This window comes from Lolium perenne, chromosome 6 (assembly GCF_019359855.2).
Source record: "Lolium perenne isolate Kyuss_39 chromosome 6, Kyuss_2.0, whole genome shotgun sequence".
NCBI lineage: Eukaryota > Viridiplantae > Streptophyta > Magnoliopsida > Poales > Poaceae > Lolium > Lolium perenne.
In genome coordinates, this window is record NC_067249.2 from 264994130 (window position 1) to 265016393 (window position 22264).

Consider the following 22264-nt stretch of genomic DNA (forward strand, 5'->3'; position numbering starts at 1 on the left):
ACTATCTTTGAAACTCATGCGGCCATGGAATGCTATGAAGCATCGAAACACTTCTTCAGTTGCATGATGGAAGAGGGTAGCTCCGTTAGTGCGCACATGCTCGTTATGACCGGGCATGCGAAGAAACTCAGTGACTTGGAAATAGTTATTCCTAACAGACTGGGAATTAATCGTATCCTTCAATCACTGCCACCTAGTTACAAGAACTTTGTGATGAACTACATTTTGCAGAACATGAACAAATAGTTACATGAACTCTTCTCCATGCTTAAAGCTGCTGATATTGAGATCAAGAAAGAGCACCAAGTGTTGATGGTCAACAAGACCACCAGTTTCAAGAAACAGGGCAAGTCTAAAGGAAAATTCAAGAAGGGTGGCAAGAAAGCTGCCACGCCTCCTGTGAAACCTAAGACTGGCCCTAAGCCTGATGCTGAGTGCTATTACTGCAAGGAGAAGGGACACTGGAAGCGTAATTGCTCCAAGTATTTGGCTGATCTGAAGAGCGGCCTTGTCAAGAAGAAGAAAGAAGGTATATCTGATATACATGTTATAGATGTTTATCTTACTGGTTCTCGTACTAGTACCTGGGTATTTGATACTGGTTCGGTTGCTCTTATTTGTAACTCGAAACATGAACTAAAGAATAAATGAAGACTATTAAAGGATGAAGTAACGATGCGCGTTGGAAATGGATCCAAAGTCGATGTGATCGCTGTCGGCACACTTCCTCTACATCTACCTTCGGGATTAGTTTTAAACCTCAATAATTGTTATTTAGTACCCGCGTTGAGCATGAACATTATATCTGGATCTTGTTTAATGCAAGACGGTTATTCATTCAAGTCAGAGAATAATGGTTGTTCTATTTTTATGAATAATATCTTTTATGGTCGAGCACCTGAAAAGAATGGTTTATTTCTATTAGATCTCGATAGTAGTGATAACATTGATGCTAAACAAATTAAATTGAATGATAATTCTACTTATATGTGGCACTGTCGTCTTGGTCATATTGGAGTGAAACGCATGAAGAAACTCTATACCGATGGATTACTTGAATCACTTGACTTTGAGTCACTTGATAGATGCGAAGCATGTCTAATGGGAAAAATGACTAAGACTCCATTCTCTGGTATTATGGAGCGAGCTACAGAATTATTGGAAATCATACATACCGATGTATGCGGAGCAATGAGTGTAGCCTCGCGCGGTGGTTATCGTTATGTTCTAACCTTCACAGATGATCTGAGTAGATATGGGTATATCTATTTCATGAAACATAAATCCGAAACTTTCGAGAAGTTTAAGGAATTCCAAAGTGAAGCAGAAAATCAACGTAACAAGAAGATTAAATTTCTACGATCTGATCGCGGAGGTGAATATCTGAGTTATGAGTTTGGTATACATTTAAAGAAATGCGGAATACTTTCACAATTGACACCGCCGGGAACACCACAACGAAACGGTGTGTCCGAACGTCGTAATCGAACTCTCTTAGATATGGTTCGTGCTATGATGTCTCTTACTGATTTGCCGTTATCATTTTGGAGTTATGCATTAGAGACAGCTGCATTCACTTTAAATAGGACACCATCTAAATCCGTTGAAATGACACCGTATGAATTATGGTTTAATTTGAAACCTAAGCTATCGTTCCTTAAAGTTTGGGGTTGCGAAGCCTATGTAAAAAAGTTACAACCGGACAAGCTAGAACCCAAAGCGGAGAAGTGCGTCTTCATAGGATACCCTAAGGAAACTATAGGGTACACTTTCTATCACAGATTCGAAGGCAAAATCTTTGTTGCTAAGAACAGAACCTTTCTTGAGAAAGAATTTCTCACTAAAGAAGTGACTGGAAGAAAAGTAGAACTCGACAAGATTACTGAATCTTCTCTCGTTGATCAGAGTAGCGCAGTACCGGAAGTTGTTCCTGTGCAGCCTGCACCGGTAACAGAGGAAGCTAATGATAATGATAATGAAACTTCAAACGAGATAGCTACTGAACCTCGCAGATCGACAAGGGAACATGCCACTCCTGATTGGTATGATCCTTGTCTAAATGTCATGATTGTGGATAACAATGATGAAGACCCTGCGACGTATGAAGAAGCGATGATGAGCCCAGATTCCAGCAAATGGCAAGAAGCCATGAAATTCGAAATGGGATCCATGTATGATAACAAAGTGTGGACTTTGGTAGATTTACCTGATAGCCGCAAGGCTGTCGAGAATAAATGGATCTTCAAAAGAAAAACAGATGCTGATGGTAATATTACTGTCTATAAAGCTCGACTTGTCGCAAAGGGTTTCCGACAAATTCAAGGTGTTGACTACGATGAGACTTTCTCACCTGTAGCGAAGCTAAAATCTGTGAGGATTTTGTTAGCAATAGCTGCATTTTTCGATTATGAGATTTGGCAGATGGATGTCAAAACGGCGTTCCTTAATGGAGACATTGAGGAAGAGTTGTATATGGTACAACCCAAAGGTTTTGTCGATCCTAAAAATGCTGACAAGGTGTGCAAACTTCAGCGTTCAATTTATGGACTGAAGCAAGCATCCAGAAGTTGGAACCGACGCTTTGATAAGGTGATCAAAGACTTCGGGTTTATACAGTGTCATAGAGAGGCCTGTATTTACAAGAAAGTGAGTGGGAGCTCTGTAGCGTTCCTGATATTATATGTAGATGACATATTATTGATTGGGAATGATATAGAACTATTAAGCAGTGTAAAAGGTTATTTGAATAAAAGTTTTTCAATGAAAGACCTTGGTGAAGCATCGTACATATTAGGCATCAAGATTTATAGAGATAGATCAAGACGTCTAATAGGGCTTTCACAGAGTACATACCTGGACAAGATTCTAAAGAAGTTTAGAATGGACGAAAGTAAGAAAGGGTTCTTACCTATGTTACCAGGCAAGGTCTTGAGTAAGACTCAAGGACCGGCTACGGCACAAGAAAGAGAAAGGATGAATCAGATCCCCTATGCCTCGGCAGTAGGCTCTATCATGTATGCCATGCTATGTACTAGACCGGATATAGCACATGCTGTTAGTTTGACTAGCAGATATCAAAGTGATCCAGGAATGGAACACTGGACAGCAGTCAAGAATATCCTGAAGTATTTGAAAAGAACTAAGGATATGTTTCTTTGTTATGGAGGTGACCAAGAGCTCGTTGTAACCAGTTACACCGATGCAAGTTGGAACACTGATCATGATGACTCTAAGTCTCAGTCTGGGTACGTGTTTATATTGAATGGTGCTGCAATAAGCTGGGCAAGCTCAAAGCAGTGCACGGTGGTGAAGTCTTCAACAGAATCGGAGTACATAGCAGCTTCAGAGGCTTCATCAGAAGCAGTATGGATGAAGAGGTTCATTGTAGAGCTCGGTGTGGTTCCTAGTGCATTGGACCCACTAGTCATCTATTGTGACAACATGGGTGCCATCGCCAATGCACAAGAACCAAGGTCACACAAGAGGCTGAAGCATATCAAGCTGCGTTATCATTCGATTCGCGAGTACATCGAAGATGGAGAAGTAAAGATTTGCAAAGTACATACTGATCTGAATGTAGCAGATCCGTTGACTAAAGCTCTCCCTAGGGCAAAGCATGACCAACACCAGAATGCCATGGGTGTTAGGTACCTTACAATGTAATCTAGATTATTGACTTTAGTGCAAGTGGGAGACTGTTGGAGATATGCCCAAGAGGCAATAATAAAAGTGGTTATTATATATCTTTGTGTTTATGATAAATGTTTATATACCATGCTATAATTGTATTAACCGAAACATTGATACATGTGTGTTATGTAAACAACAATGAGTCCCTAGTAAGCCTCTTAACTAGCTTGTTGATTAATAGATGATCATAGTTTCATGATCATGAACATTGGATGTTATTAATAACAAGTTTATGTCATTATATGAATGATGTAATGGACACACCCAATTAAGCATAGCATAAGATCACGTCATTAAGTTATTTGCTATAAGCTTTCGATACATAGTTACCTAGTCCTTTCGACCATGAGATCATGTAAATCACTTATACCGGAAAGGTACTTTGATTACATCAAACGCCACTGCGTAAATGGGTGGTTATAAAGGTGGGATTAAGTATCCGGAAAGTATGAGTTGAGGCATATGGATCAACAGTGGGATTTATCCATCCCGATGACGGATAGATATACTCTGGGCCCTCTCGGTGGAATGTCGTCTAATAGCTTGCAAGCATATGAATGGTTCTTAAGAGACCACATACCACGGTACGAGTAAAGAGTACTTGTCAGGAGACGAGGTTGAACGAGGTATAGAGATACCGATGATCAAACCTCGGACAAGTAAAATATCGCGTGACAAAGGGAATTGGTATCGTATGTGAATGGTTCATTCGATCACTAAGTCATCGTTGAATATGTGGGAGCCATTATGGATCTCCAGATCCCGCTATTGGTTATTGGTCGGAGAGAATTCTCAACCATGTCTACATAGTTCGCGAACCGTAGGGTGACACACTTAAGGTTTGATGTCGTATTAGTAGAACTTGAATATGGAATGGAGTTCGAAGTTTTGTTCGAAGTCTCGGATGGGTTCCCGGACATCACGAGGAGTTCCGGAATGGTCCGGAGAATAAGATTCATATATAGGAAGTCATTTTATAAGTTTGAAAATGATCCGGTGCATTTATGGAAGGTTCTACAAGGTTCTAGAAAAGTCCGGAAGAAATCACTTTGGAAGGCGGAGTCCCGGAGGGACTCCACCTCTCATGGCCGGCCAACCCTAGAGGGGTGGAGTCCCAGGTGGACTCCACCAAGGGTGGCCGGCCACCCCCCTCATGGAAGGGTGGGAGTCCCACTTGAGGTGGGAATCCCACCTTAGGTAGGTTTCCCTACACATGGAAGTTTTTGGGTTGGGGTCTTATTCGAAGACTTGTAGTCCAACACTTGGGGGTTCCACCTATATAATGAGGAGCAAGGGGAGGGGGCCGGCCACACCAAAGCCATAGCTGGCCGCACCCCTCATAGTGGCCGGCCACCACCCCCTCTCCTAAACCCTAGCCGCCCCACCTCCTCCACCCCTCCCGCAACGCTTAGCGAAGCTCCACCGGAGATCTCCATCGACACCGCCACCACGCCGTCGTGCTGCCGGGATTCAAGGAGGAGCTACTACTTCTGCTGCCCGCTGGAACGGGGAGAAGGATGTCGTCTTCATCAACACCGAACGTGTGACCGAGTACGGAGGTGCTGCCCGATTGTGGCACCGTCAAGATCTTCTACGCGCTTTTGAAAGCGGCAAGTGATCATCTTCTGCAACAACGAGAGCCTCCTCTCGTAGGCTTTGGAACTCTTCAAGGGTTAGTATCGTTCATCCCCTCGTTGCTACCGTCTTCTAGATTGCATCTTGGCTTGGATTGCGTTCTCGCGGTAGGAATTTTTTTGTTTTCTATGCTACGAATCCCTACAGCGTCGTGGCACGGAACTTTGCTGCAGCCGGGAACGGAGCGCACCGGTGCTTGCCAGCGATGCAGGCCTCACACAGCTGCTCGACGTGGTCGACCACAGGAAGCCCACGCACCATGTTTGTCCTGGACATTTTCCGGAGGCTATCGAATCTTTGGTGCATGAAGCGCATGTGCTAGTGCCAAGCCTCGTCGTCGGTGTGCGCCGCCAGGCACACATGCTGCACAATCTTCAGATGTGCTATGTACAACCTGTTCCTGGTGCGAGGGACCTTGGCGATCAGCAGCATGTCTTGGTCCCGTACCGTCATGAAATAGTGCTCGACGTGGGTGGGGAAGCCGAGCTCGTCCAGCTGGCCGATGCTGACGATGCTGGACTTCAGCTTCGGTATCCAGTAGACGTTTGCGAGCTCATGATGCCGCTCGCCATCGATGGCGAACAAGACGGTGCTGCGCCCGCAGATGTCGACGATGGAGCCATCCCCGAACCGCACCTTGCCTGACACGACGCGGTCCAACTCAGCGAAGATATCCTCGTCACCAGTCATGTGGTTTGAGGCCCCAGTGTCGAGGTACCACGCGGGGTCGACGTCGTTTGGCGCACGTCGGAGCACGACGCGTGCACGCTCCTCGTTGAGGAAGATGTGCTCCCCATCAGCAGCGAGACGTCCACCACTGGACCAGGCACGACAGGCCCGGCTGTCATGGCATGGACAATCTCCACGACAGTGGCCATGTGGAGGCCGGGCTCCTCGTCGTCCTCATGCTGCGTGAGGTGGACTGCCGCCGCCGCCTCATCGCACTGCTTCTTCCTGCACTCCCGGGCCCAGTGTCCCTTCTTGCCGCAGTAGTGACACTTTTCGCGATCAAGATCATCGCTGCCGCCAGACGGTGGTGTGCCCTTCTTTGGAGGTGGAGTGGTCTTCCGCGCGCCAGAGCCCTGGCCGCGGTCACGCCCACCGCCAGCGCCAACATCACTCCCGCCGCTGGGCTTCTTCTTGCGCGCCTCCCACTGCTCCTCTGTCAGCAGCAGCTGGTCGCCGGCGTTCGTGCCGCCCGGCTCGCCATCAAGTCATTCCTCAACAGCACGCAGGTGGCCCACAACCTCCTCGACAGTGAGGGTGGCTGGGTCCATCAGCGTCTCCATCGAGAATGCAATCTGGATGAAGCGGCGTGGAACCACAAACAAGAATTTTCGCACTACCTTCTCATCGTCGCAGGCATCACCGAGGGAGCGCTGTGTCGCCGCCAGGGTGGAGATGCGCATGCCGAAGTCCTCGATCCGCTCACCGGGCTTGAACATGATCGACTCGAACTCGGTTCTGAGCCATCGCACGCGAGTGTCGCGCACGCGATCGGTGCCCTGGTGCTAAACGCGGATGGCCTCCCATGCAGCCTTGGCGCTGCTTTTCCCGATCAGCATCGGGTGCATCTCCGGTGGCGTGGACCGCAGCAGCGCCACGAGGGCCTGCTTGTCCTCCCGGCGAGAGATAGAGACGTCCTCGATCGCGTCCCACAGCGACGCCGCCTGCATGTTCACCTCCATGACCATGGCCCAGTTGGTGTAGTCGCCGCGCTTGAGCATCGGGAAGACAAGGCCCACGCCGCTGCTGCCGCCGCCGGCACTCACTTTACGAAAAACAAGATTGGGGAGCAGCGAGGCTAGGCACTAACTTTGTAGATTTCACAGCCGCCAGGAGCTCCCCCTATATATATGCGCACACAACAGGGGGCAGAGCCATTAGTTGGTTGAGGTGCCCCCGATCAGGGCGTTTAGGAGATAAGTGACGTAAAGAAAAGGTCCTCCTAGACGTTGGTCCTGTGGGCCACTCCATTTTCTTTTAACGTCAAGTGTTTTGACTATCTCCTTTTGTCTATCAAATCAATTCAACATTCTCCCCTTTGATCATTAGGTTTAGCCCCATGTTGCCATCTTGACGTCCATTTGATGCTATTCTAGGTCAAAATGAGCTACTAGAGCCATAACAACCCTACAAGAATTTTTACATGACACATGAGAGAAAGTCTTATTGTAATCGATTCCTTCTCTCTTTGTGAACCCTTTTTCCACAAATCTTTCTTTGAATCTTTCGATGTTTCATTTGGAGTCGTCCTTAGTTTTGTAGACCCATTTGTAGCCTACTCTTTTGGCACCATTAGGAACTTCTTGTAAGTCCCAACCATCGTTTGAGCTCATAGATTTCAACTCGTCTTCCATGGTAACTTGCCGCATTGATGAATTCAAAATTTTAATGGCCTCATTATATGAGATTTGATCCTCCAACTTTCCTATATCATTTACATCCTCACTCATGTAAGTGAATAACCATCTGAGATGGCTTTCATTCCTTGTTTCTCGATGTGATCTTCTCACAAGAGATGGTGGTGGGGAGGGGCATCATTATTATAAGGATATTCTTCATTATCTGACTGGTGATTGTCTTCACCTTATGGATTTCCATTATCATTAGTTTCAGAATCGCCATCAGATTGAGGACCTAAACTGTGAGATCTAGTCTCAACACGAGATGGGATTCTCCTCTGCATTGGTAGAACGGTCTCTTGCATAGTAGGGGAAGGAGAACACGCCCTCTTTTCCTCAAGATCAACCTTCCTTATTTTCGTAACTTCATTCTCCTCGAAAAATACCTCTTGCCGAGTCTCTACATACTTAATGGTATGACCAGGGCAATAGAAACGATATCCCTTTCCCCAATGTGGGTATCCGATGAAAAAACAACTAACTGTTTTTGGATCTAACTTCTTAAGTTGTGGATTGAAAACTCTAGCTTCAGCAGGACAACCCCACACACATCGTCCATATCTCGTAAAGTGTGTTCGGTGCTAACTTAGTGGGAGCAAGATTTCAATATGTGCAGCCGTCTTTGATGCCTCCATCCATAGGCTTACTGGCAAACTTTCATGATTAAGCATGCTACACACCATATCCATAAAAGTACGATTGCGACACTCAGCCACACCATTTTTCCGAGGTTCACAAAGCATTGAATAATGGGCAACAATTCCATTCTTAGCTAGGAATTTAGCAAAGGGTCCTGGAATTTTCCTATAAGGAGCATGCTTACTGTAATACTCTCACCCGCAATCAGATCGTACAACTTCATTTTTTTGTATTCAATTGGTTCTCAACTTTGGCTTTAAACAATTTGAATTTGTTCAAAGCTTCCGATTGATCACTTAATTATAGGGTAAATATACCCATGGCGGGAAGTGTCGTATGTAAAGGAGATGAATGAAGCAAAACCATCTATAGAATTTACATTAAGAGGTCCACATATGTCAGTATGAATGAGTTCGAGGACACTTGTGGCGCTTACTGCTCATTTCTTAATTGTTTTTTTTCCTATTTACCTTTTATGTAATTGATGACTGCAATTGCAAGGTTCGTTTGTAGCTAGTTTCGAAAGTAAGAATATCAAACCACAGAGAGTTAGTTTGCAAGATATCTTAATGCTCATAGTTACCGTTATTAAAGTATACTTATATGAAATCTAGTAATGCAAGTAATAATGTGAGTTTTTAAGAATGTTTGAATGAACCAGATGCTAGAGATTCCAACCTAGGGGGTGGAGTATGAAGTTTTAAGATGAAACTGCAATAGGCGAAGGAGTTATTAAGGAGGTGTGGATACAACGCTAACAAGAGGTATTAATCATAATTATGGCCTACTACTGATGTAGATGGCCAAGGAAGAGAAGGCTAACATATATCATCCGAGCCGCCAGCTTCGAGAAAAAGGCTGAACACACAAAGGGATAGTGATAACTTGAAGCATATGAAGGCTGTGAGGCTGTAACGTTTGGCTTGTGCATGCGAGAAAAACGAAACCCCTTTCCTTCCATCGAGATCACTACACCCCACACACTATAATAACTAGGGGGCAACAAACACCACTACTCCTTCTTCAAGTGTCCAACGCCGTCTTGTGCAAAACGATACATGTACCTAGGACAAATTAGAACATGGAAAAACCTTTCTTGTGTTGACATCAAACATAAAAAAAATCCATTTAAGTAGGGAACTGCTCTTTCACCATCTAGCTCCGCAAGATAGCCATCGGAAAACACGTTGACAACCAACAACTACAATCCATACTTTGGATATCCTCGGCAGAGTTGACAGAGGATAAGTATGGCTGGCTTCCAGCCACATCTTGATGTCGACACGACGCTTGGACGCATTTTTAGATTAAATTTGAGGTAGCTTTGCGTTCAGCAAACATTGTTTGTGCGTCCTTGTGTCCGTCAAAATGCATGTTTCCCTCTATATGCTCCCCTAATGAATGCACGGCCCATAAGGGTTGCCCTTTCATGACCATGTGCCAGCCACACAAAAGGAATCTTTGCCCCTCTCTCTCCTCCTCTAATAATGCATGCCCATACGACATGCCTTTGCCCTGCCAGATGCGGTAAAAAAAGGGCAGAGCCGCTGAGGCAGGTTGGCGCAAACGGATAATGAGCTAATTTATAGTTCGTGACCCAACAAAAACAGATCAAAACAAATACAAGTTATGTCCAAAATCCACCAGGATAATTTTTGATGCTCCATACTTAGTTTACACCAATTTCTATATGTTTAGTTTACACTTCATGGCATTTTTATGCATTTTCTAGAACTAACCTATTAACAAGATGCCACAGTGTCAGTTCTTGTTTTCTGCTATTTTTATATTTCAGAAAGGTTGTACAGGAAATATTCTCGAAATTGGATGAAACAAAAGCCGAAGTTTCTATTTTGCTGTCACGAAGATGGAGTCCAAAAGGGAGACGGAGAAGAGCCAGGAGTTGGCCACACCACCCCTAGGCGCGGCCCACCCCTGGTCGCGCCTAGGTATGGTGTGGGTCCCTCGGGCACCCACCGACCTCGCCCTTTCGCCTATAAATTCACATCCTCGGGAAAAACCTAAACACCTGAGCCTACATCCACAAAAAGTTCTGTAGCCGCAGCCATCGTCGACCCTAGTTCGGGAGGGTTCTGAAGCTCTTCCCGACACGCTGCCGGAGAGGGAGATCATCACCGGAGGCCTCTTCATCACCACCGCCTCCGAAGTGATGCGTGAGTAGTTCATCTCTGGACTACGGGTCCATAGCAGTAGCCAGATGGTTATCTCCTTCACCGTTAAAAAGATCAAGTCCGCCGTCGGCAGGGTCTTATCGCTCACTAGCAGCCCCAGATACTGAATCTGCAGGTTGCCCAGTTTGCAGTTAAGCCTGCTGGTGATCCTCAACCTCCCCGGCTCTGCAACCCCTGTCACAACTGGCACACTCTTTAAGAAGTTCATCTTTTGTCCCGACATGTTCTCAAAACATAGTAGGATGAGCTTTAGGTTAGCAGCCCCCATCCGAGTAGGATCAATTAGGATCATGGTATCATCTGCATACTGGAGATGGGTGACACCCCGAGGGATGAGGTGAGGCACAACCCTGTATGTGCCCAGATTCACTCGATTTAGATAAAATAACGGCAAGAGAATCCACCATGAAAACAAATAGAATCGGGGAGAGGGGTCCCTTGTCACACTGCCTTGCATTTTCTAAAATAGTCCCCAACCTCCCCATCAACATTGACAGTTGTGTGGCCCCCAGATACCACCTCCATCAGGCGGTGAACAATCATCGTGGAAAAACCCTTCCTAAGGAGCACCTCCCGAAGGAAATCCCAGCTCAGACAATCATACGCCTTCTTAAAGTCGAGCTTGAGAAGTAAGCCTCCCCGCTTCTTTATCCGTAGCTCATGCACAATCTCATGTAGCGCAAGCACATCCTCGTGCAGGCATCTACCTTTAATGAAAGTCATCTGACTTCGGACAATGGTCATGTGCGCCAACGGAGCAAATCAAGCCGCATATGCCTTGGCCATGAACTTAAAAATAAAATTAATCAAAGCAATCGTCCTAAACTATTTAATGCAGTCCGTGCCCTTCACCTTAGGGATGAGCGAGATAGCCCCATAGTTGAGACGAGCGATGTCGAGCCTCCCTAGGACGAACATAGGTCCTTTGAAGGTTCCCCAGAACTTCTTGAAGAACAACACCGGCAAGCCGTCCGGCCCAGGAGCTGTCAGCGATGGGTTCACAACCTGGCTATGCTGGCCAAATTCTCAAACATAGCCAACCTAAACAAGAGAAGCTTTCAGAGTAATTGAATAGCAGGTATCGACTAAATTATACTACTCAGCTTGAAGTCATGCAGATAACCGTCCATGTCAGGTAGCAAAATAGCGGTTACATTTCTGTCAGCTCCAGGTACATGAAAGTTACACAAGTTCAGTGAACATCCTCTTCTATAGCTCCACACACAAAACCTTTCAAATGAGATGACGGTGTTGAGGGCCTGGCAACAAAAGTAATAAAAACATAATGTGAAGATGTCCCACTGACCCAATATCCATAGAAAAACATGCCATTAGTGAAAATGCAGTTTGAATTGCATTATTATTTGATCTATTTCGGACTGTAAACACATAAAAGGTTTTGCCTGAATAAGTAAATCCTGAGTCATGTCTACTTGCTGTGGAAAATTGAAAGGAAGCAAGCCCAGCTTTCAGAGAAAAGACCATATATATTCCGTACAACTGAATACTCACACGATAACTGCCTAGTATATGAGCTAAGTGGGCCTAGCCAACACTCAACACATGTGTATCACTAGGTGCGTTTTTGTTTTAAAAAGAAATATTTGCACTTTTACCATGTAGACATAATAGACATATTCCATCTTACAATACATAGGAAAACCAATCTAGGTTATGTTTATCACCCATGTAGCATGAAAACAGTTTCATAAATCCTTGTGTACCTAATACCAAACAATATGTGGATTCTGTAAGAATGTAGTTGCAGATAATTTCATAAAGAAAAATAGAGCAGAAGTTCTTTAGGCATAATATAGCTTAGTGTTGATCACAAATTATGAAGATCTCTATAATGAAATTAAAAACTGAGGGCAAATAAAAATGTATTCAGAAATATTACAAACCTGCTGGCTAAGGAGAGAACTGAACACGTACAAATTCTTCCTTGTAGCTAACACTTCCATCACATGAATCTCGACATGTGTACACAATTATTGTTGCCCAATCAAGGGGGTCTGGTTCTTTTTCAACATGGAAGTAATAGAGCAGCTGTGGCATTATCTGCATGTATAGTAGAAATATATATAATGTGAAACCAAAAGCAAAAAAAAATGTGTCTGGTCAATGAAAGGGAAGCAATAGTTATCTAGAACAATGCTCCCATGTTCTTATCTCCACGCCCCCCTGCACATCATATGCGTTTTTCCTAAACCCTAACTGCGCACCATGGCACCAGGCCAGAGAGGCTTCAAGCCTAAGACACTAGACTTGATATGGCGGTTAGGCTGTTTTGTGGAAAACTGCTCTTCCAATGGGTCCTCTTGAAGTAATAGAGTGACTTTCCAACTCATTATCATTTGCAAAGTCATTTATCAAGGCCGGTTTCCTGTCATCCACTGAGAAACTAGCATCCAAGGCAATCCTCCAATAATTATATAATATACAAGTGGCATAAGGATCTACCTTCCGAACCTGCTTGGCGAAAGAAAATAAACGAAGTAGGTTTTCCTAGGGTAGAAATAACACACCACTAGAGATACTATACATGCATATCAACATATAAATGCATTAGTGAATTCAATGTGCGTAGATGTGTTTTCGTTGAAGAATTCCAATATTCTATACTACAATACTGACGGCAGAATGCATTTCCAAAATTTGTCCAGATTTAGTACATGTATATTTGTCCCTACACCTGTACAGAAGAATTCAGAAGCTATGATAAAACTCTACTATTTGCCTCTTCTCTAGGCGGTAAAAGATAGGAGTCTGGCTGATGCCGGAATGACAGAGGTGAAGTCAGGACAAAAACCAAGCAAACGTTGAGTGTACATGGAGGGTCGATATTGAAGGAACATCACGTTCTGACTTGCCTCTGATAAGTCAGGTAGGCATGAAAGTAACATAAACACCAAGAGTAATAATGCATCACATAAACAAAAAGGGTGATAAGACATGCATATACTTTTAGAGGAAAGGCACAAGGCCCAGCTTTTGATTGAAAGCCCAGGTTCACTTGGAATATCAGTCTTACACGAAACGGTTCAGATTCAAACAGTAGGTACAGAAGTAAAACTGAATAGTATCATAGTTCATAAAAATCTTTTTCGTGGACAGAAAATAATAAGCTGAATAGTTCATAGAAATTGAAAGTTGTCCTACCTGAAATTCAAAGCCAAGCGGGCCATTACAATAGATGCACGATGGAATATCAGCCTCTGATAGAGACCCAGATGATACTGCCCAAAGAGGTTCTGCACCTTCCTTCCTATGGTACCTGCATGACAAAATAATTAAAATTATGAATACGTTTTTTTCGCAAGTAATGCTCAATCTAATTGTTGCCAGGTCTAAGCAAGTGTTTTGGATGTATGTTGAATGGCAAACTAAACAAAATTGATGTGTAGTGAGATTTTATATTGCTTTGTAATTAGATTTTTGTTATTGTTATAGTTTAATTGTTGCATTTGTTGCAAATATTTGTTGCTTTTATTGCTCATGTTGCATAGAAGTGTACCATCATTGCAATTTCATGAAAATAAATGTTATGATAATCTATGGTCCTTTTGCCAAATGATTTAATTTTTACTACACATTTTTAATGCACTTATTGCACACAAATAACACTCATGTTGAAACCTAAAAAACCGTTGCATAATCATTAAATTTTGCTGCAAGTTATTAAATTTGTTCTTGCAATATATACTAAATGGATGAAGAAATTGTTAACATGGAGCCTTCAATGGTGACACAGGCAGAGTCCATGGTGACCTGAGCAGTATGGCTAGCAGTTCACATGACATCAAGGCCATTTGATGCCAAAAATTCATGATTCGTTATAATAAGATAGGACAGTGTTGTAAAGAGGGCCAATCCAGTGTTGTGGGAACTCACAGTCCTATAGGTAGTCCAGAAGGTCAATCAAGTGGCGGTATCAACAGACCTACACCTAGTCATGTCCTTAGTATAAAGAATAACCAGAAGATTCACTAAAACCCATGATGACCAAACACCAGTACCCATGACAATACAAGCCACTTATTCAACTTGAAACGGTACATCGTGTTCCAATAGCAATTGTGGCGCAAAAGTAAGACCGAACACTAGTTTTGTCGATCCAAAAGCTAAAACACAAACAAAAGTCTGACTTGTTCACACTCAAAAAAAAAGTATACTCGTTCACACTCACCTCAATACTTGACTTCCTTTTCTTTCAGTACGGTCTCGGAAAGATGCCCAGCATGTATTGTCTTCATCAGCCTGCGCATAAGTTGTAGCATTTTACTGAATAAATAGTAGCATTTCACTACAAATAATACAGAAAAGCACGGAGAAAACCTCAAAGTGGTCCATAAATGCTTGCATCATGACATCTGGTTCGACTTGTCCTTGCACACCCATCAGTTCCGACTTATCATCACCAGAACTAGTCGAAGAAGAGGGCTCGGTTTCACCAACCACCAGATATTCGGGCCATCTGTGGCCAGGAAATACTACAAATAGTACAAACGGCAACAAATTACATGGGAGGTACAACGAACACCTAAAGAACACTGAAACAGTCGACAACCTTTCCCTGCGCCTGGAAGAATAGAACCATCGGGTGAACTGGGTATTCGACATAAATCGTTCTCGTGACCAGCGCGCCAATGCAATTCCTGAATAACATTACCGAGAATAACTCATTATTCAAGCAGGGGAGGTAAACAAATAAAGCTAAATGTACATGTGAGAAATTTTGGTACCTGATGCTTCCTAGAACAGTATCTTGTGTTCCCACAGTGGCTGCAAAAGTTTTCACCTTTCCATGTAGCACACCAATCACAAAGCCAAATATGGACTCCTAATAGAAATATTTCAAAGGAAAAAAAAAATACATGACTCAGTGTCTTAATTACTCATCGTACTCCAATAATTCAACCACACAAGAAAATCAGTGCATAGCTTTGTGATCCAATAATTATATTATCGAAAACGTAGTGACTACTGGAGGGAAGATGTCAATAATACAACAGAAATATGTCCTATATAGCAGAGTAGCTATCTGCCTGCACAACTTCAAAAGCTAGTTTCGTACTAGGAGAAATGCAGCTCAATAGCACAAAACATGTAGAACTAAAAGCAAACAAAGCTACCTCCTGAACATTGTGATCCGACACACCCCTTAGGTTCTTCAGCTGCATAAAACTCATTATCCTTGGGCAGCTGGCACCGGAAGACCTTCACACTGCAGCACAGTTCACCGCAATCGATCAAACAAGAAATGCAAAACTTCAGGCTAAAACACTAGACAATCGACAGCTATGCTACCACTACGTACCTTCTTCTAGGATTTGCTGCCCTGTCCTTCCCCTGCTCATGCTGGTCTAGTTGTAAGCATGACATGGATGGGCACATAAACACAAAGAACATGCGGTGGTAGCCTGTTCCCTTCCACTCATGGGGTGCGTAAAGCTGCACAGATGTAACCAATTTTGTTGGCACCCCTCAATATAAACGAGGATCTAGAGTTAATATTTCCGGATGAAACAAACCTGCAGGACGAAACGCAGTGGGTCGCCGCAGAAGTCGCAGCAGCTGGATTTTCCTGATGGCAAATTGACAGGATCAAGCCAGGCCTGAAAAGCAAATACGTTTCTCATAATTAAAGAACAGTTCAGATGACATCACGATGTAAGATGAATGTACAACTTAAAAAAGTATAGTCATATGCACCGGGGCACCGCCAGCTTTACTGGGGAAGTGCTGGGGAAGAAAAAAATGCCAGTTTTGTGGTCTCTCCCCTAAGACACCTAAGGTTACTCGAGGCTCTAAGTCTTCACCATCCTCATCGTAATCATCATCGTCGTCGTCATCATAATCATCATCATAATCGTCATCGTAATCATCATCATCGTCAACAATGTAATCCCTTTCGAATATGGCATCGGACTCTGTTTCCACATCGCTGGTTAAGTGAAGATGCTGCAACGCCTTGGCGTCATCGTCCGTCTCATCTGTGGTTATGTTGAGATTTTGAAGCTTGGTGGTCTGAGCTTCCATGGTTCGTGGCGCTTGGCGGCAAGGCTGTTGATGCGGGAGGGGATGAACGTCGCCGAAGTAGCTGAGAAAAGAATGACGAAGCAAGATCACGCAACGAATGTAAACTATCAAAGCGGCGGCCGGCACCGTCGGAGGGGCGGCGGCGGTGGTACAAACCCTAGAGGCGTCGTAAACAGTCGTGACTCGCGAGTTGAGGCGTTTTTTAGGCTTCGCTAGTTCAGGTGATATATGGAGCAAAAGTTCGATGCAACGCGCGACGCCGTCCGATCTTGCGCTATTGGGTTTAAGTCTGTCAGTCACTGTATGTCGTTTTATCAGATTCAGAGTTTCAGTTAGCTCATTTAAGTGTGTGTGGTACTGGTATACCTCGATACCGATCGAGGCGAGAAACAGCATGACGGGCTGCACAAGGACGATGATTTCTTCGGCGATGGCTCGCTGGTAGAGCCACGCCGGCGCCGCCGTTCGAGTGCAGCAACAGGTAGCACATGGAGCTTGGCGAGGTGTACTTCATACCTGCTCGGAGCAAATGTCATTAGCCTGGGGTCGCGTCCAAGGCATGCTGCTGAACATCTACGATTGTAAACGGAAGTTCTTGGCACACGAGAAGAACAGGTTATACACGACGACCCTGGACCTTGCCGAGCGGTGTCTTCTGGCGAAGAATGACGACACCAAGAGCATGGCTGTTGGGTACATTTCTCACGCCATTTTTTGTTCTTTTTTATGAAATTTTATGCTGCTACAATCGTTATACACAATATTTCTTATCTTTGTTATTGTTATGAAATATATAATTATTCGAATATATTGACAGGTTGTGCATAAATGCATTTTGAAACATGTACAAAATAATATACTAATGATCAAACAAAAACTGATATTCAACCACAATATCAAGTCTAGATCTCAAATATGTGAACATCCAAACAAGGATACTGGCACTAAACCTCAAACATCATTACACAATGATATTTGGCATTGGAGCCAATGCAATGCCAAGCTTTTGCATTCAAAAAACATGTATAATTTCTGACACCACAATTTAAAGCAAGATGCATGTGTTGTTTCATATGAGGACACCGGGTTATTGTTGATCTAGGTCTACCGAGCCCATTAGAATAGAATTACATGCAACCAACAATAAGGACTAAAAAGGCTGGTTTAATACAGTGACTATCACATACATGCTTTAAAAAGAAGCATAGTGCGCAGTGTCCAAAAAGAGGGGGATCATAGTGCTCCAGAATTCTTACGGCACTCAGCATGAACAGTTTCAGACATCACATATAAGCGCCAGGTTAGAAAAGCAAGAACTTACGCAGGAAAAGGTATGATATTAGAACAACTCAAGAGAGTTGTAACACTTGCTGCAATCTAGATTACAGATACCAACACAGGGAGACGATTGTCGTGGATTTCAGTAAAACAACAAGGGAGGCTATTCACATCAAGGGTACAGGCGTTCATGACCTGTCAGGATCCTAGGTAAGTAGAAAGGATTCTTCCATCGACTGTAGGATACTCGCCGTATCGAATCTGAAGTTTCTGAAGCTTTTACCAGGACGGTGGTCAACATGCTGTGGGTCAGACACTGCTCTATGAATCACAGGGTTCTCGACAGGCACGGTGACACCTGAGGGATTCTTCGCTTTCCACACGGTACCTGTGCAGTGATGTTACCACAAATGTTAGCGCAAGGTTCGCAGCCATGTAAGAAAGCAGTACATGTCCAAGCAGGCTCGACATGGCCACATGGATATATATAAAGCACTGAAAGTTGCTCATGAAGATAATAAATATGACAACTCTGGTCTCGAATGTGTTCTATTTGTGTATTGGCATTTGGTTCACTTTGGAAAGACATATAGAGAACAGGACTTGGCAAGTAGTATTAAGCAAAAGAGTCGACACGGAACTACTTCATGACAATTCAGGAATGTTCATCTTGACCACCAATGGGTATAAGAGGAAGCAGAATAAACCTCTAGCAGATGCATCTGACTTCTGGTATACTGGTTGACGATGTGTACCTATCCATGCTTTTAAACCCCTGGGACACAAGCAAAAGAGTAAGGCACCAAATAACACAGAACCACCAGAATTACATTGAAGAAGCAGAACTGACCAAACATGCTAAGATGCTAACAGCCAACCATGGTGGTAATGCATATAACAACGTATGCATACAGAATTATATAGAATGGAGGTAAAAAAGATAAGATACTGACGTCAGAAACGGTGCAACCATATAAAGCTTCATCCCATTCACTCCACGAGAGATTGCATCATCACTAGCAGGTAGAAGATCATCAATTTTGTGCCACGAGATCTCCTGCCAGATTTGCAGACAGCCATAGCTTAGCAGTGATCATTTTTCTTATTTAACAAAACAGAAAGGGCATAGTAAATAAAAAGTAACCAATGCAAACAGCAATAGCTTAAATATCAAGCACAGTAATTAGTGAATGCTAAGCTATAGCTTAGAGTATAGGGCATAATAGCAAGAAACTGCAAGCAGTTTGGACACATGACTAAAATTTTCAAGCCAAGGAAATAAGAAATATGCATCAGTTAGCAGTTTCGAAAAAATAACACGTGATTACGTTGTGCTACTTCTAAGCCTGGAGTCAGCATGCATTATGAAATATAATATTTTTCTTCATCTCCAAGACTATTGCATTTCTTATAATCTGCGATGGACCTAAACTAGATACGCCAATTCTATCTACGATCCTTATTTCTAAAAAATGACAAGGGGTGAATGGAATTGAATAGGCAGGTTGCATCTGTTCCACATATAGAAGTATAGTACAAAGAGGAAAGGATAGAGAAGCAAGCCTCGACGTAGCAGTTCTAGTTCTTGAATAGACAAACAAGCTTCTGTATACAAATTAATTTTGTGGTTCTACTGTCTGGCATCTAAACCAATACACCGAGGAACAAAGAGTACAAGATATAGGAGTTGCGACAATCCATCTTGAGTTTCAGGATGAGACATCACGGTGGTTTTCAGTCGTCTCAATTCAGCCCATGTCTCCCTAGCCACGGTTGTCACGGCCTGGGCGTATATAGAAGCCGTGGAGCACAACCGGCTTGGTGCTAGAGATCGTGGATTGCTCTAGCTGCATCAGGATTTAATCCTTCGCTAGCTACCGAGCGAAAATGAGAGGAATGGCTAGGTTATGGATGGAAGCAATTGACTATGCATCGAGGGCTTGGTTTTTGGCCAATGAAAACATGCATTAGGCTTCAAGTTCTAGTGTGATGGAGCAATTTTGTTTGTGGCGCTATAGCTCCTCTAGCGGCTATACTCTTTAGCGGTAATTAGCGGCACCTTAGCGGACTTAGCGTCCATAGCGGACGAAACAGGCTTAGCGTCGCGGAAGGCTGTCCCAGAAGCTATAGCGGTGCTATAGCGAAGCTATAGCCAGCTATTTTTTTCCTTGGCCTGGATGCAATGTCTCAGTTAAGATCATTCATTTACAACCTGTTATTTAGTAAGGAGAAACCATAACACAATACGCACTAAACAAGCATATTACGGATAAAAGAACCATGTCATATATACCATACCATATCTGCTGAAAAGTTTCTTCATAGGTGCACACAAAAAATTAGCCATAGAAAGATGAGAAAAGACTTTGAAAATTTGCATACACTGATCTCTTTCTTGGTTTGAGGTGCAAAAACAGTATCTTCCTTAACACCCGTAATAATATAGAGCCGAACTCTTTGTTGCCCAATTGAAACTTCAATGTGGTCATCCAGTTTCAAAAGCTTGGAAACATCACACCCAGTTTCCTCAAGAACCTGCATCATGTGGCAAATAAATGTCACTTAAGGAAAATCAGTTATGTAATAAATGGTGGTGAAGTCTTATATTGGACAGGACCCACTGCAAACTGGACAAAAGATAAACTATGACAACCTGGAGATCTTCACGTAATTCATGCAGAGAAGCTATCGCGCATAAACACAGCTAACTGGTGCTAAATTGTCCAAATTCTCATTTTAGAAAAATAGGACAGACAACTAGGGAGCTGTGCAGCCTAGCAAAGAACACATCCAACAATGAAATAATGGCTCAAAACTGGAAACTTTTAAATTCTGTAAAGTTCTACAAATTGAAGATATACTTGGTATATTTGGCATCGTGATACATGCTAATGGGGTCCATTGTTGGAGGATACTTTCAAATGTCTGAGGGGGGCGCTTATGCGACAGAGAAAAGACGTAAACATTAACTCAAGAATGTGATGTGTTTGGGTGCGATAGAATATGAATAGCTTTAAAATTTGAATCCTAGGAACTAATCTGTCGAAGTGAAGGACTCTCATGTTCAGCGAACCAGAAACTGACTGTCCAGCAATATCTAAGAACATCAGTGCTTCACGATGTGGTTCACGGGAACAGCAAAGCAAAACATGGATCAGGCCCGGAAATTTACCTCTCTGACTGCACAAGTATGATCTTCTTCATCTTTGCTCCTCTTTCCACGGGGGAAGCTCCAACTGGCACTAGACTTCCAGCCTTTCACAAGTAAGCACTGCGCAGTAGGGAGCAAACCTTGAGATTAAACAAAATCTTGAGGAAACTGTTGGCTATTAGGGTCGAGAAGCATAAGCTGTAAATTGATGTATCTCGCAACAACTGAGTGCGAAATTCTTTGTACTGAAATTTGAGGAAATTATGTCATCGGCCATCTATTAAGAAGAGACACCAATTCGATACCAGTATAGCACACGATGATAGGATTTAAGTTGCGTCTTTTCCGAGCAGGGCGGCTGGCATCAGACATGCTCATTTCTAAACTTAGGTCTTAATCTCTAAACACCATTGAGGGAGGCAGTTACAGTATGTGATAGGATGGATACCCGTGCGTAAAAGAAGAATTACCCTGTCATGTGTGTCATCGAGGATGATGGCGCCGGAGACGGGGACGCGGAACTTGTAGTGGGTGAAGTCCTTGTAGATGTCGTCCAGGTGCGCGCGGTAGGGCCTGAGAGCGTTGCAGCTGTTGAACACTGCATACACAACGACGGCAACAACCACGGCGACGATGTCGGAGTTAGCGACGAATGACACCGAACATCATCTCTGATAGGGGTTTTTACAGTCCTGAACCGCAAGGAGAGAGAGAATGAATCTTACTGAGGGTGGTGAAGTCCTTGAAGGAGAGGGACTTGAGGGAGGGGTTGCTCTCGACGGAGTTGTCCTCGTAGAACCAGTGCGCGCACTCCAGCAGGAACAGGATCCGCTCGAACGACTCCAGATCCTCCTTGGGCACGTTCAGCACGAACCGGCTGCCACCAGCAGATTGGATTTGGATTTGGTTGGACTCGGATGAACTTGGGATTGGGGGTTAGGGCTACGAACCTGCAGAGATCGTCGAGCAGCTCCTGCGGCGGCAGCTGGCCCCTCGACGTCGACCGGTTCAGTCCCCCGCCGCCGGCCATCGTCATCCACCGACCTTCGCCGCCGCCCACCGATTGCCTCCCTCTCTCTCTCTCTCTGGTCTCGCTCACTGACTGCAGGCCGGACTCGAGCAGAGAGTAAGAGACCCGTGACTCCAGCAGGAAAACGTATTCGTTCGGGTTACGTAAAATGAAAGTAAAGACGCACAAACGCTTTACGTATATCTCAACAGAATACGTTCTC

At 43.9% G+C, this 22264-nt stretch overlaps 2 protein-coding genes across 2 annotated transcripts; both read right to left on the reverse strand.

Annotated features, from left to right (window-relative positions):
• Positions 1 to 11695: 11695 nt before the first annotated feature.
• LOC127309867 (uncharacterized) lies at positions 11696 to 15982 on the reverse strand. Its single transcript, XM_051340582.2, has 9 exons — positions 15882 to 15982; positions 15697 to 15788; positions 15307 to 15404; positions 15132 to 15219; positions 14900 to 15054; positions 14751 to 14821; positions 13724 to 13838; positions 12466 to 12622; positions 11696 to 11820 (listed from the first exon to the last, which is right to left on the reverse strand). Exons 1-8 carry the CDS (start codon positions 15971 to 15973, stop codon positions 12473 to 12475), a joined length of 861 nt encoding a protein of 286 aa, XP_051196542.2. The 5' UTR covers positions 15974 to 15982; the 3' UTR covers positions 11696 to 11820; positions 12466 to 12472.
• Positions 15983 to 17920: 1938 nt separating this feature from the next.
• On the reverse strand, positions 17921 to 22152 carry LOC127305474 (mRNA-decapping enzyme subunit 2). Its single transcript, XM_051335890.2, has 8 exons — positions 21983 to 22152; positions 21758 to 21909; positions 21503 to 21630; positions 21054 to 21152; positions 20264 to 20416; positions 18835 to 18938; positions 18589 to 18656; positions 17921 to 18269 (listed from the first exon to the last, which is right to left on the reverse strand). The coding sequence occupies exons 1-8, from the start codon at positions 22066 to 22068 to the stop codon at positions 18088 to 18090; spliced, it is 972 nt and encodes a 323-aa protein (XP_051191850.1). The 5' UTR covers positions 22069 to 22152; the 3' UTR covers positions 17921 to 18087.
• Between the last annotated feature and the right edge of the window lie 112 nt (positions 22153 to 22264).

What these genes read in the sequence shown, in the direction of transcription:
- LOC127309867 (XM_051340582.2), bottom strand. Translation starts at nt 15,973, where the DNA reads ATGTTCTTTGTGTTTATGTGCCCATCCATGTCATGCTTACAACTAGAC. An exon ending in ACTGTTCTAGGAAGCATCAG is followed by an intron (nt 15,220 to 15,306) that starts GTACCAAAATTT and finishes AATGTTATTCAG; the next exon opens with GAATTGCATTGGCGCGCTGG. An exon ending in TCTTCCAGGCGCAGGGAAAG is followed by an intron (nt 15,055 to 15,131) that starts GTTGTCGACTGT and finishes TACTATTTGTAG; the next exon opens with TATTTCCTGGCCACAGATGG.
- LOC127305474 (XM_051335890.2), bottom strand. Translation starts at nt 22,068, where the DNA reads ATGACGATGGCCGGCGGCGGGGGACTGAACCGGTCGACGTCGAGGGGC. An exon ending in CAAGGACTTCACCACCCTCA is followed by an intron (nt 21,631 to 21,757) that starts GTAAGATTCATT and finishes TTGTGTATGCAG; the next exon opens with TGTTCAACAGCTGCAACGCT. An exon ending in ATACTTGTGCAGTCAGAGAG is followed by an intron (nt 20,417 to 21,053) that starts GTAAATTTCCGG and finishes CACATGATGCAG; the next exon opens with GTTCTTGAGGAAACTGGGTG.